Here is a 13,752-nt window from a genome sequence, read left to right as displayed (position 1 = left end):
TGATTGGTCGTTCATTTGGAACATCAAATCGATACCTAAGATTAAACTTTTCATATGGAAGTGCTGCACTAACAGCCTTCCTGTCAAAGACAAAATAGGTAAATACATCGGCAACAACTATAGCTGCGTGTTCTGTGAGCAACGGGAATCAATAACCCATGTACTACTACACTGCAACTTTGCGAGGGCCGTTTGGTTTCATTACAACATCAGAACTGATGGAATGGTCTCGGTGCTAGATTGGATTATGCAATGGCAGTCGCTGGATGATTCAATAGTGTCGAGCCTAGCCAAGATAATGTGGTATATCTGGAAAGTAAGATGCGAAAAGAATTTCGGCATGAAGGACTTCTCGCCAATGCAAACTATTCGGAAGATTCATTGTTATGACACAAGCTTACCTGAGGAGAGGCAACCCAATATCAATGTACTCCAGCCAATCTGGATTCCACCCCCACAACCATTCCTCAAAATTAATGTTGATGCTTCTTTCAGCAAGCTCTCTGAGATGGCAGGGATAGGGTGTATCATTCGAGATGCGGATGGGAACCTGATTACAGCACTAGTAGAACCAGTAAGGGGACAGACAGCGGAGGAATGCGAATGCATAGCTATACTGAAAGCAGCTCTTTGGGCGGAAGACCTTAATCTCACCCATATTATTATTGAAAGCGACAATATCAACTTGATTAACCATATTCACAACGCAACCAAGGTCATCAACTGGCAATCGCGTCACCACATGAAACAGATACAAGCACTTTGCACCAAATTCGAACAAATACAATTTCGCTACACCCCGAGGAAAACAAATACTCTGGCGGACGCTTTGGCAAAGTGGGGAAGGATAAACAAGATCAGTCGGGAATGGAAGTTGAGGGAGCATATGATGTGGGATCTAAAATTGTAATGTTGGTTTTTATGTTTCTTTCTTTCAACAAAAAAAAGACAAACAAGAATTGTTCTTCAAGAAAAAAAAAATTATACACCCATTGGTCAAATCAACAATTAATGAGTACTAGTAATGAGAATGTAACGTATTACTAGTACAATATTTACAAGAATAGACACCTCGTTTGATATTAATACTTGACCGATCAAAAGAACGACAAAATAATAATTGAAAATGTGTATAGCATTTCTCCACACGCAAAGTAAGTTTTTTCATCTGATAAAAAACGAAACTACTTATCAAAGAAAAAAAATAGTACGACCAAATATTTCATATTATTAATGTTCTTTATAAAAATATGTATAGATTTTGTTTATATTATGAATATCACACAATGTACTAAGTAGAAATTATATTACTCCTTCAAGGCTTCAATTGTTTTGATGTATCGGTTCCTTCAATTGTTTTGGCAATTATGGTATCGATACATCAAAACAGTTGAAGGAATTTTATGTCACCTAAGGTTGTGTTTGATATCAGGGAAATCAAAAGAGTCTCATGGAAAGTTTTTCACGGAATTTATTTCATGGAAATAAGAATTCTTTCGTTTGGTAGTCATTTATTATTCTACGGAATTACGAACTCTGTTATTTGGTTGACAACTAACTTCTACGAATATAATATTCAATTAAGAATTTTTATTCACTCTTTATGTAGTCAAAATGACATTTTTACTTTTATGTTACCAAAATTATATTTTCATCCTTATGTTGTCGAAATTACACTTTACCCTTACGTTTTCAAAATGACAACGTATGGATGAAAAAGAGATTTTACTGATATAAAAGGGTAAAGTTGTCATTTAATTTAAAATGTGGGCATGTCATTTTTACAAGACAAAGAATGTCATTCATACCACATAAGGTTAAAAATGTCATTTTTATATTATGAAGGGTAAAAATGTCATTTTGGCAACATAAGGGTAAAATGTCAATTTAATATTATAAAGCGGTAGAAATGTAATTGTGGTTGTTTAAAGTCAAAATGTCATTTTCACAACTTTGTAAACATGTCATTTGATAAGGACAAAAATGGCATTTGCTCAATGTATAGGCAAAAGTTTATTTTGCTAAATTTTATGGGTAAAAATGTCATTTTGAACATATATGGAGATAAATATTAGGTTTCAAGTATCCGAATATATTAAAATGTTTTTATATTGATTTTTTACCTTCCATAGAAACTAATTACGAGGGGAGAGCAAGGAATTCAAAATGGACTATTTCATGAAAATAGATTCCCTAAGAAATTAAAGCCATAAAATTATACTTTGTACCAAACGTGAAAATACTTATTTCTATGGAAACTCTTTTATTTTCATGAAAATATGAGATGTCAAACACACCCTAAAATAATTGTCAATACAAATATGGAATTGAAACCTTTTTAAATGTTAGTACCATCACGAAAAGCCTTTACTTTATTTAGTACGCTGCAACCTACAAATTATATTCAATGTTTTCAAAGGCCTTCATGGTCTCTGGTTTGTCCACATCTCTCACTAATTTAAGTTCTAGGTACTACAATGAAATACTCACCCTTCTAACCTATCAAAAGATATCTTGCAAATAGTCACTTGTGTTTTGATGATAAAGTGAGGTTGTACCTAGTATACATATAATACATAGCTAGATCTAGCTATCTTAATTAATATGTTGGATTAATATTGTTTCTCATTAGGCAGATATCCAAACATTTGATTCTAATTGATAAAATTAAAATCGAAAAAGAGTATATTTAATGGTATAGTATTTGTTCAACACATTCTTAGTATAAATAAACAAAATCACATGGTTGAACTAGTTTGAGAAGTCAAATTGAAACACTAAATCTCAAAACCCTAATAAAATAATATAATTTCTCGAATTTCATGCAAAGTGATTAGCTCAAAAGTCTTAATACTTAACTTAGCCACGGCCTAGGGAAGCCAACAAATGGTAAATTAATGAACATTGTATTCTCCTTTTTAGGTTAAAAGATGCTTTAAAATCCTTGTTTTGAGCGATTAAAAGCCTGTCATTTATACTTCATTAGAGCTAATTAATTATTGAGATGGAGTTGACTATCGATTTGATTAATAAAATTTTAATTAATAGTATATAATACCTTGATGACATGAAGTCCATGGCTATAAATACTAACAATATACAAACATATATATTGTCAGTCTTTGATATTTGTAGCTAACTTGTCTGATTAACAAACAAAATAGAAACAAGGTACACATAAAAAGGCAGGATCTTAACTCCACTGTTTCAGAAACCCTAGAAGAGTCCACTTCTTTATCTTTGCACCATCTCATGTATTTTAGTAATTAAGATTCTTCATTTGGTCAATGGGTCTATTTCAAATAAGTAACATTTTAGAAAAATTTGACTATTGTTTTTTTTTTTTTTTTTTTTTTGTAAGAAATCGAATACGTTAGTCGTTACATGACATTGATACATCACGTAGATGTGATAAGCACGATAACCGCCTAAGTTAAACTATGAAAGATGCCTAAAGTCCAACAAGATGAAAGAGGCACGAACCTGGGACTTCTGCTTTGCAGAGTAATGCACTAACCAACGGGGCTGCATATTGTGACTAAATTTTCTTATTCTCAGTCACCCATAATTTTAACATTTCCAAATTTTTTTTTGAAATAGGGTGTTCTGTTAAAACATAATTTCAAATAACCCATGATTTAACATTTTCTTAGTTTTACTAACCGTACTACTGAATGAATTCTATAGTCAGTGGCCTCAACTAATACTGCAACATATAATCGATTACTCACATTTCATTCCATAGAGTCTAACAAGGGTGGGTCTCAAAACTCGCAACAATCTCATCCAACACCAAAAGAAGGTTTACCGGTTCAAAACAGTAAACCTTGATTAGAAAACATGAACCCTTAAGAACTATCGTGTTAATGCAAGCTAATATAGCGTTGTCGGGCTATCAGTACCAACCCCACACTTACGTTAAAAAAAATGTAAATTTAAATAGAAACTTTTATTTAATGTTTTTTATTAATAAAAAATTCAAAAAATTGAAGAGCCTGAACAGTATATATTTTTTTTCACTAAAGCAGACTGACCTTGAAAAACTTGTAACAGATCGGACGGTCATAATTAATTTGTTCAAAACAAAAATGAGATTCTTTTTTTCTTTTTTAAGCTAAGGTGAAGTTTTCCCAAGTAAAGTTCAAATCAGGGTTTCATTTAAGGGTCTGTTTGGACCAGCCAGAAAAGGATGGAATATAGTAAAGGGAAAATGATTGTTGATAACAAACAGTTCATTTCAACTTTTTTTTTGGCCGACACAGATTCTGCCCCATTTTAACGGTGGCGTTAAATCCTAGGCCCAAATTTTAGCATTCTTTGGGCTCATAAAAAGAGTTGGCACAAATTCAAAAAACAGCCCCTCTGGTCAGCCAAACAAGGACTAATAATAATATCTTGTTCGAAATTTTAACCTTACCTTTCTCATGAAATAACATAAGCTCAAATTAAGAAGTAATGGCCACCAGAATTAGGTTTTTGGTATAGGAAGAACACTATTTAATAAAGACAGTGCATTAGAAATGTAAATTTATGTATTTGCTCTTCCTTTACCAAATTAGTTTAAGGAGGGCGTTATAAGGATCATTTAATAAATAGTGCCAAAATAGAAGGACTTAGATAAAAATTAATAATAAATCTAATATTTTATTCACTTGTAGTTTCTCTCACGTAAACAACCAAAACCCTAATATCGTCACTACTATCAACATCACCATTGCTATTAAAAAACTTGCAAAATTTACCATCACTATAGTCTTAGTTTCGAGCTTTTAATGATGCCTCAAGATCTCATGAATGAGGAATCACCATTAATGAAGGAGACAACCTACATCAAGAAAGAAGATTCCTTTGACTTAAACGTAGACATCGACTTAAACAAAACCATCGACTTAAACAAGGACATCGACTTAAACGAAGTTATCGACTTAAACAAAGACATTTATAATTAAGATAATATGTCTCAGGTAAAGAAATATCATTTCTGGTCTTCCTCTATGGTTGAACAAACGTTTTAGGGTTCTAGGTCGTTTTTTTCGTAAAGAATTTTCGGTTGGATCGACTGAAAAAGACAACAAATTTCGGTAGGGTCGGCTGAAAAGGACAACAAATTTCGGTCATAATGGCTGAAAAAGACGACAAATTTCGGTTGAGTCGATTGAAAAAGATAACAAATTTCGGTCGGTCCCGCTGAAAATAGTAATAAATTTCGGTTGAGATGGCTGAAATTAGTCTTTTTTTCAACCGCTCTAGCCGAATTTTTTAAAAAAATTTCAGTTGTTATTCATGAATTTTATTTAGGCTAAGCGAAATTTTTTTTATGTAAATGTCACTTATATATTTTTCGAGTTACATCCTTGTTTATATTCTTCATTGCAATATTGATACTTGAAATCTTCAAAAGTTACTTTAGTTAGTGTAAAACCCTAAAAATCTATGGAGAAATCAAGCAATAACAAGAATTACAAACTCTCTATAGAGATGAGTATTGTGTTAGTCATCTAGGGTTTAGGTTTCTGTCTCTATATCTCTCTTTTTGATAGAATCAAACAGATTTAGGGTTTTTCCCCTTTTCAGGTGTTTATCTCTCTTCTCTCTCTTCGATTTGATCGAAGGTTTTAGGTCGAACAAGATTCTCTCTTCTCTCTCGAAGGTTTTAGTAGAACAGGAGGATACTTTCTTCTCTCTCTTTTGGTCCAAAATAGTTTGATGGGAGGGACCAAAGTATAAATTTGAGATATTTAAAAAAAATGTTTAGCCCTCCCTATTCTAAAAAGAGTGCTCTCTCTATCTAATGCACTGCCTTTGCCAAAAAGTGCTCTTCCTATACCAAAACCCCAGAATTATAAGACTGTAATTTTGATTTACTTTGACTGAGTGAGTGGTAACATATATTCACTTTGGTTGATTGGTAACATGTATGTGTCTATTGTAGATACTAGGATCCAAATCTTATTGTTTTCAAAAAACAAAAAGCTTTGCAAGAAAATAGATCATATTAAACTAAAAATCTAAGGCCGTATCTAGTTAGTGGGAAAATATTGTGATCATCGAGAATATCAATCCAGGAGTTGGTTTCTAGTAATCTGAATACTTATATAGTTCTATGTAATGTTTCGGTAAGAATAAATTAGTGAATGAGTTATTTAATTGACGATTTCGATGGGAAAAAGTGTAGGTGTGATCTGAAGCAAACTAAGACTTAAACATTAGAACGGACATCATTTTAAGACCCAAAACTGAAATCCATTAGGAAATACAAAGAACATGTATATCTTGTTCTCAAAAATAATATATTGACCTACCACAGGTTATTGATAAAATCCCGATTGACTTTGGTGGACAGAGAGAAAAATCAGATATATTTTGCTCTCTCAATTTTATCAACCCACCCAATCCAATCGAGATTCTATTTGCTTAAGAGCATCTCCAATGCAAAACTTAAAAAAAACTCTATTTGGCTTATGTGTTGAGTCTCAATTGAGATTCTCTTTCCTATGTGGCTAACTTGAGTGTCTCTAATTCAAGTCCTTCTCCAATGCAACACTCTAAAAAACTCTAATAGATACACATGTCATACATACATTTAATAGGAAAAAGTGGTTGAGAAAGAAAAGCTTTCTATTGGTTCAAAAATTAAATTTGATGACTAGGACACTTAAGACTCTCAAAAGAGATCTCAAAAATAGAGTTTCTAGTTGAGACATCTTAAAACTTAATGCTTCCACATCAACTTAAGATCTCAATTGAGTTTTGCATTGGAGAGGTTTTTTCTCAAAAAAAACTCTAAAGTCCTAGGTGGCACTTAAGATTTTAAGATTGAGTCTTGCATTGGAGATGCTCTAAGAGTCGAATTAAATATCACAGTTGTTTTGATTTTATTTGAGAATTTATTTTCAAATAAAAATAAGAAATGAGTGGATGACAAAGAAAGATGAGGGAATTAAATGAATGTGGGTTTATTGAGAGTGATGGGAATCTCAAGTTGTACAAAAGAAGAGAATTGTTGATTTGGATTTGGGAATTGGTGTTGGGTTTCAATCTATGATAGAATACTTACTATAAAATATAGTTAAGTAATCATACCACAATCTACCTAAAGATTAGGGTTTCATCAAGTCAAATCTTTCAAGTAATTTAATTAGGGTTTTGAGAAAAGAACAAAGACCAAACTTTAAACTCAATAATAGGAGAGAGAGAGAAGGTGAATGAAGGGTACATCTTACTACCCTAGTGGTTGAGAGACAAACCCACACGTTAAAGCTTACACTAAAAATTTTTACTTTTTTCTCACAGAAAACAAGAGAGGGGATAGAGAGATTTATTAAAAGGAATCAATCAAGTCCCCCTTTCTCAACAAAAAAAAAAAAATCAAGTCCCCCTTAACAATAGCCCTATTTTCTTCCCTTTTTCTTTTCATTTTCTCTTTCCCCTCCTCTGCCATTCTATTTCTACCCCCACGTCCACAAAAAGTAAAAATACTCATCTCTCTCTATCTCTCTCACTGTCATTGTCTCACATATACTTCAAACAAACAAGCAAGAACAACTATTTCACTTCACAAACTTGTCATATCCTCTCTCTCTCTCTCTACTTTCTCTCTCTACTCTCTCTCTCTATCTCTCCCTATATACCCAAACTCAAAGCATTTTCTCTAACAACCCTTTTATCCTCAATTTCATTCCCTCAATCTAAATCAAACCTAACTTTCTTACCTCAAAATCCATAAACAAATTGGAAGAATACTAGTAATATATATATACATATAGAGTTAGAGATTTTAGAGAGATAAAGAGAGGATTGATCAAGTAACTAATGGAACTTTTTCCAGCACAACCTGATCTATCTCTTCAAATTAGTTCCTCAAATAGTAAATCAACAACTAGTTGGAGTTTAGATGAAGAAAAAAATGATCTAGGGTTTTGGAGAAGAAGAGCTTTAGGTTCAAATAATAACAGTGTGGCTTCTACTACTACTAGTACAAAATCAGCTGATACCACTTGTTTTGAGCTCTCTTTAGCAAATCCAACTAGGGTTTCATCAGAATCTAACTCTAACAATCTTCATCCTCTTCATAATCATAATCTTCATCATGGGTATCATGGAAATCTTATCCAATCTCATCTTCAAAACCAAAATCATAATCCTCATCATTATCAACCACCCCATCATCATCATCAAGTACTACATCAAGCATATCAACACCAACAACTTCATCATAATCATCAAGCCCTAGATTATCTAAAACCCATAAGAGGAATTCCAGTTTATAGAAACCCATCTTCCTCTTTAGCTTTTCTTCAACAACAACAAATACCACCATCTACTCCTACTACTAATTCTTCAAATTCTTTTCACTCACAAAACCTAATGAGATCAAGATTCCTCACAAGATTTCCAGGTAAACGAAGTATGCGAGCTCCTCGAATGCGTTGGACTACTACTCTTCATAATCGATTCGTTCACGCTGTTGACCTCTTAGGTGGCCATGAAAGTAAGCTTCTTCTTTTTCTTTCTTTCTTTCACAAAGAACACTCAAAATTAGATCAAGATTATTTTTTTGATTGATTCAACATCTGATTTTGTTTTTTCTATATATTTTGGGGTTTAGGAGCCACACCCAAGTCAGTTCTTGAGCTAATGGATGTTAAAGATCTAACTTTAGCTCATGTGAAATCCCATTTACAGGTATAAAAATCTCTCATTTTTCATTGTTCTTATAAAAATTTCCTTAATTTTAGTCTTCATAAGCTAAAATATGACATGGTCAAATAGGTCAAACATCTCTCTAATCTATTGTAGAGCTAGCTTAGGACTAGACCATTACAAGAATCAATGTTTCTCATCTACATAGGGTTTTTCAAAAACTCTATTTTCTCTCTCTGTCTCTCTAAATTTTTTGTTTTTTGTTTATTTATTTGAAATTTGTGCAAGTTAACAAACATCTTTTTTCCTTGGGTTGGGACAAGAAGAAATAAAGAAGGATAAATGAGTCAATACCATAAGACAAAGGCCTTCTCAAACTCATTTTGGTTGAGTAGTAACATGTATAATCTTCACGTGACAGACCAGAGTTCGAATATTAATTACCATTTTAGTAAAAGGCTTAGTCCTAGGATTTTTCAGACCCAAGTGGAAAAATAGAGTTTATTTTTATATATGTTTGAAAATAGTACAAAAATAGTTAACGTTTTTGTTTTATATACGATCAAAGGTTCATTTTTATGAAATAAATCGTGTTATTGAAACTAATATACTTGTTTTGTAGATGTATCGGACGGTGAAGACCACAGATAGGCCTTCACATTCGTCAGGTACTTCATACGGTTATTATAGATCTTGTGTGTTTTAGTGTTTGATTATCGTTAGTAGAAGCATTACTTTAATACTTTATTTTATAATTACATATGCGTACTTGTACTATAATTTTTTCTATTTTTTTTCAAAAATAGGCAATTCAGATGGATTCGAAAATGGGTCAGCTGGAGAAATATCGAACGAAATCGCTCTTGAAACTCAACATCCTCGTGTGTCTGAACTCTCGTCATCAGGACCACGGGAAAGTCGACTAACAATGAATCAAGATCAAGATTATTGCAGTGTTTGGAGCAACTCTTCTAGGTCAGACTATATACATTCTTGAATTATAATGTGTCCATTAGTTTTTGGGGCATATTTGTTTGGATTCATGTTAGTTTTTGGGCATAAGACAAGCTGAATAAGTGATAGGAAAATGAAGGGGAAAAAACTCAATATATGTATCTTATAGCCGGCCGGTTGGATCTTGTACTGGTTTGAATTCCTCTATTTGGATATCAATATAACCAGAGTTAAGATAAGATTGAACATCAATAGTTCCATTTTCAGTACTAAAGAATGAAGAATCTAAAAAAAGAACTAGAAAAGCTTCCATGATAAATACCCATATCTATATTTGGTCTATTGGAGGCAAACCAAATATTGATTTTCTCTCCACTTTTGACACCTAAATCCAAGAAAACGAGTACAGGGTTTTGTATCTACCAATAGGTCCACGAGTTCACCCGAAACGCGTCAAAATTACTAATTAAGCTTGAGGTCGCACCTACCTATATCCCAGACTCAGCACGTGATACGAAGCGATGCGGAACTATTAAGTAAAGTACTCTCATTTTCCCTCTATATGATGTGTATGCATGTATGCTCATATGTATGTCTTGGAATTTGTATGTGCATAGTCACAAGTACATGCTCATATGTATGTCTTTGCATTTATACTTAGCTTTCTTTTTTATTTGAGATTGATCAGATGAACACATTTGTGTCACTATTTAGAGGTTAAGAAAGTCTTGAAGCATTTCCTTTTTAATTACCATTCTGCTTAGCCACACACAAGTTATGATATTCTAGCATTAAAGCACATCAACCTTAAATCATGAAGGTTTCTCTTTCTTCTAGATATTGTGGGATCAAGTGGAATCCACATAATAAGTTTTAGATACACAAGGCTTTATGACAAAGATAAGTAGCCTTTGATGAAGGCATGAAGCTCCCTTAACTTGTTGTTCCTTCTTATGGTTATCACATGAGAAGGAGAGTGATTCATCAACTTTATTTTCAATCTAGCACATATATATATATGTGTGTGGGTTTGTGTGTGAGAGAAAGAGAGATAAAGCTAAAGGGTTTGTACATAAAAGATATAAAGATTGTTTTCCTTTATCAGTTTGCTTTTTAGGTTTTCATGCATGGCTTCCACTGATAGAGTTTATTCTCTTTATGTAATGATTTGCAGTAGAGAAGCTTGGTTGCATGGAAAAAGAAGGGATTATGGAGGAAATGAACCCCCTTTTGAGGTACCCATTTGAAAAATCCATCTCCCCAAACAAATTTAAAAGCTTTGGATTTCTAATCTTGTTCCCCACAAATGAAACTTTTTTTCCTAATTAAAGTTTGTTACCAAGACAAATATATCTAATTCCCTCTCTTTTTCATCAAGGGAGTTAGGAGGAGAAGAGGAAAAGAAAACAAAAGACAAAAACCTTTCAAATTGGTAGTTTTGGTTATTTGCAAGGTCTAGGGCAAATTTCTTTTTTACTCTATAGTAATTTAGTAGTAGTAAGTTTAAGGTGCATGAGATGAAAATAGGTATATAGATACACTTTTGAATATAAAATTGCTCCTCAAAAGTAGATGATTTAAGTCAAACATGAAGTATATTTATAATAAATCAATACCCTAACTTTATAATAGAATGAATATAGATATCTATCTTTACTAAAGTAAATCTATCTGAAAGTACATAAATTCAAAGGTTAAGATTCAATTTGGGTTTTTAATGACCCTCAATAAAAAGGATATGGTTAATATAATAAAAGAAAAAAGATAGGCACTTTTTTTTTGATGAGACAAAAAAGAAGATAGGTACTTGATAATGGCCTAATGGGTACATAATAAGGTCATATTTTATAAATTCTCCTAGTACAAAATTAGTGTTTATTTATGAATTTTTTTTAATATCTTAGTTCTCGACTAGTTCACTCCACTTTTCTGATCTAAGAATGAGTAATTTACTTTTTGTTTATTTGACTTTAGCTACAACCAATGTGAGAAACGTTATTTCGTACAAACACTCAAAATTTCGTTCAATTTTGATATTTGTGACTTTGATTTTGGTTGTTTATTTGCTTATCTTAATTTGTTGTCGCAACCATTCTTCCATGTAAACGGTCGACCAATTCCTCTACATCAGAAGCTAGAATATGACACTAGAGAATAATCAGAGAAAGTAGCATAGACATTTGCGTTTCTGTTAGATTTTTTATATTTTAATGATAAGTTATTTTTTTTTAAAATTTTAGATGGAGTAATTAAGATGCAAATCTCTTCCCTGATTTAAAACCTAAAATAAGTATTTTTGTAATTGCAGAATGATATTGACCCAAAGTGTTTGAGCAATAAAAGGGTATCAGAAGATTTGAACTTAACAAGTCCCAACAAACCAAACTTGGAATTCACCTTGGGCAGACCACATTGATGATAATGATAATGAAGATCTTCCATCTATCTATCTACTAGTACTGTTGTTGTTGGACTGACTTACTACTACTCATTTTGAAATCATTATAATTTCTGAAGAGTAGCAGCAGCAGATGGTGATAAGAATCAGGTACCCACTTCATCAATATCATCATAAAAGAAGGAAGAAGTTAGAGAAAGAAAAAGGTGTAGAGAGAGAAAGTGTAGAGAGAAAGTGTAGAGAGAAAGAGAGAGAGACATTGAGACAAAAATGACAGAAAGCAGAAAAAAAAAAAGAAAGTAAGAAAAGGAGAAGGCTGACAAAAAACATGTCCTTCCCATCAACCTGTAAGAACTCATCAGCCTACATATATAGTTTAATATTCCCTACGTAAATATCAAATCTAATCAATTTTAATATTATTTTTATGCACAAAGAGAGAGAGAGAGAGAGAGAAAAAGTTAGAGAAATGGAGAAGAAAAGCTTGATCTCCCTTTTTTTTTTTTGAAAAAGCTAGAAAAAATTGATCTCTAGTTACTTAAACTATGACAATGTAGAAGCTTTCAACAAAAAAAAAATGACAATGTAGAAGAGATGAGAAGTTGATCCTTTAATTTAACAAAGCTAAGGGGATGGACATTCCAATTTTTGTTCATTTGGATTTAATTCAACCGTCTACGTCAAATTCAAATTCACATAGACTCAAAAACTTTTTGGCATTCAAACATATTTCTTTAATCAATGTATTAATGTACTGGGAGAGGAAATTGATTTCAATGGGGGTGTGCCATCTTTTAGCTTCCTAAACAATTTGATTTTATCAACGTGGGTCTGGGCTCTCATTATTCATTTCCTTTTTGCCTTGTTTCTTTCCTTGCCTTTTACAAAAAGACAAAAGAAACCAAATTCTTCCCAAGTAGGAAGGAATAGGAGTTCTAGAGAGGAATTTTGCTTTACTTCTAGGTTAAATTAAGTAGTTTTAGGACCTTGATTTAAGTAACTAAAGTAACAAGATAAAATGGTTAGTTCTTTTTAACCCCAATTAAAACCACTACCCAAGTTTTAGCAAGATCAGCCCAACCCTTACAAATGTTCTCTATAGTTTCCTCCTAACTAAACACATTAATGACAAAAAAAACTAAACTTTAACTGCACCAAACTTTGAATAAGTCTTCAAGATTAAGAAGCAATTCTCAAAATTTATGTTAACAAATTAAGGCCACTGTCCTTATGTTATTCTTATGGGAATAATCTCACATGGAAGAATGAGTAACCAGCAACCAGGAATACAATGTATAGGTCTTCTCCACTCATGGCCAATTGGTTTTGAGTTGGATGACACAAACTTAACATGGTATCAGAGATAGGCCCACACGTGATAGACTTAAAAGTATTTCACGTCACCCGAAACAAAAAATATGTGCTAGGCTAACCACGCCACACGTGAAGGGGTCTGTGAGAAAAGTCTCACATGGGAGAAAGGGTAACTAACAACCAATAATACAATGTATAGATCCTCTCCACTCATTGTCAATTGGTTTTGAGTTGGATGACCACAAACTCAACAGTTTATCCCTTTGAGGTTTGAGTATAAGGTGGCGTTAGCAGTTATCTATATTTTCCCGATTTTTCACACCCACACTAAAACTCAAGGAACGGATTTTTGTTCCCAGTGATCCAGTGAATGTTATCGGGCGCTCTCTTAAGCGATATGGCACAATTAGAATACCCTCACTCAGGAGTTATCCTATGTACTG

General features: G+C 32.7%; 1 protein-coding gene across 1 annotated transcript; it reads left to right on the top strand.

Moving 5' to 3' along the window:
* Positions 1-7,450: 7,450 nt before the first annotated feature.
* On the top strand, positions 7,451-12,390 carry LOC147569858 (putative transcription factor KAN2). Its single transcript, XM_086656371.1, has 6 exons — positions 7,451-8,491; positions 8,609-8,685; positions 9,266-9,311; positions 9,450-9,618; positions 10,772-10,832; positions 11,906-12,390. The coding sequence occupies exons 1-6, from the start codon at positions 7,813-7,815 to the stop codon at positions 12,011-12,013; spliced, it is 1,140 nt and encodes a 379-aa protein (XP_086512497.1). The 5' UTR covers positions 7,451-7,812; the 3' UTR covers positions 12,014-12,390.
* Positions 12,391-13,752: the final 1,362 nt, after the last annotated feature.

Source organism: Eschscholzia californica, unplaced genomic scaffold, assembly GCF_041429995.1.
Source record: "Eschscholzia californica isolate CP2 unplaced genomic scaffold, dmEscCali1.0.p SCAF_1, whole genome shotgun sequence".
Classification (NCBI taxonomy): Eukaryota; Viridiplantae; Streptophyta; class Magnoliopsida; order Ranunculales; family Papaveraceae; genus Eschscholzia; species Eschscholzia californica.
The sequence above is the reverse complement of the archived record's forward strand: the minus strand, read 5'-3'. Positions and strand labels throughout refer to the sequence as shown.

Excerpts from the sequence above, each read along its gene's own strand:
- LOC147569858 (XM_086656371.1), top strand. The coding sequence starts at position 7,813 with ATGGAACTTTTTCCAGCACAACCTGATCTATCTCTTCAAATTAGTTCC. Across the intron at positions 8,686-9,265 it reads ATGTGAAATCCCATTTACAG|ATGTATCGGACGGTGAAGAC; the intron begins GTATAAAAATCT and ends CTTGTTTTGTAG. Across the intron at positions 10,833-11,905 it reads GAAATGAACCCCCTTTTGAG|AATGATATTGACCCAAAGTG; the intron begins GTACCCATTTGA and ends TTGTAATTGCAG.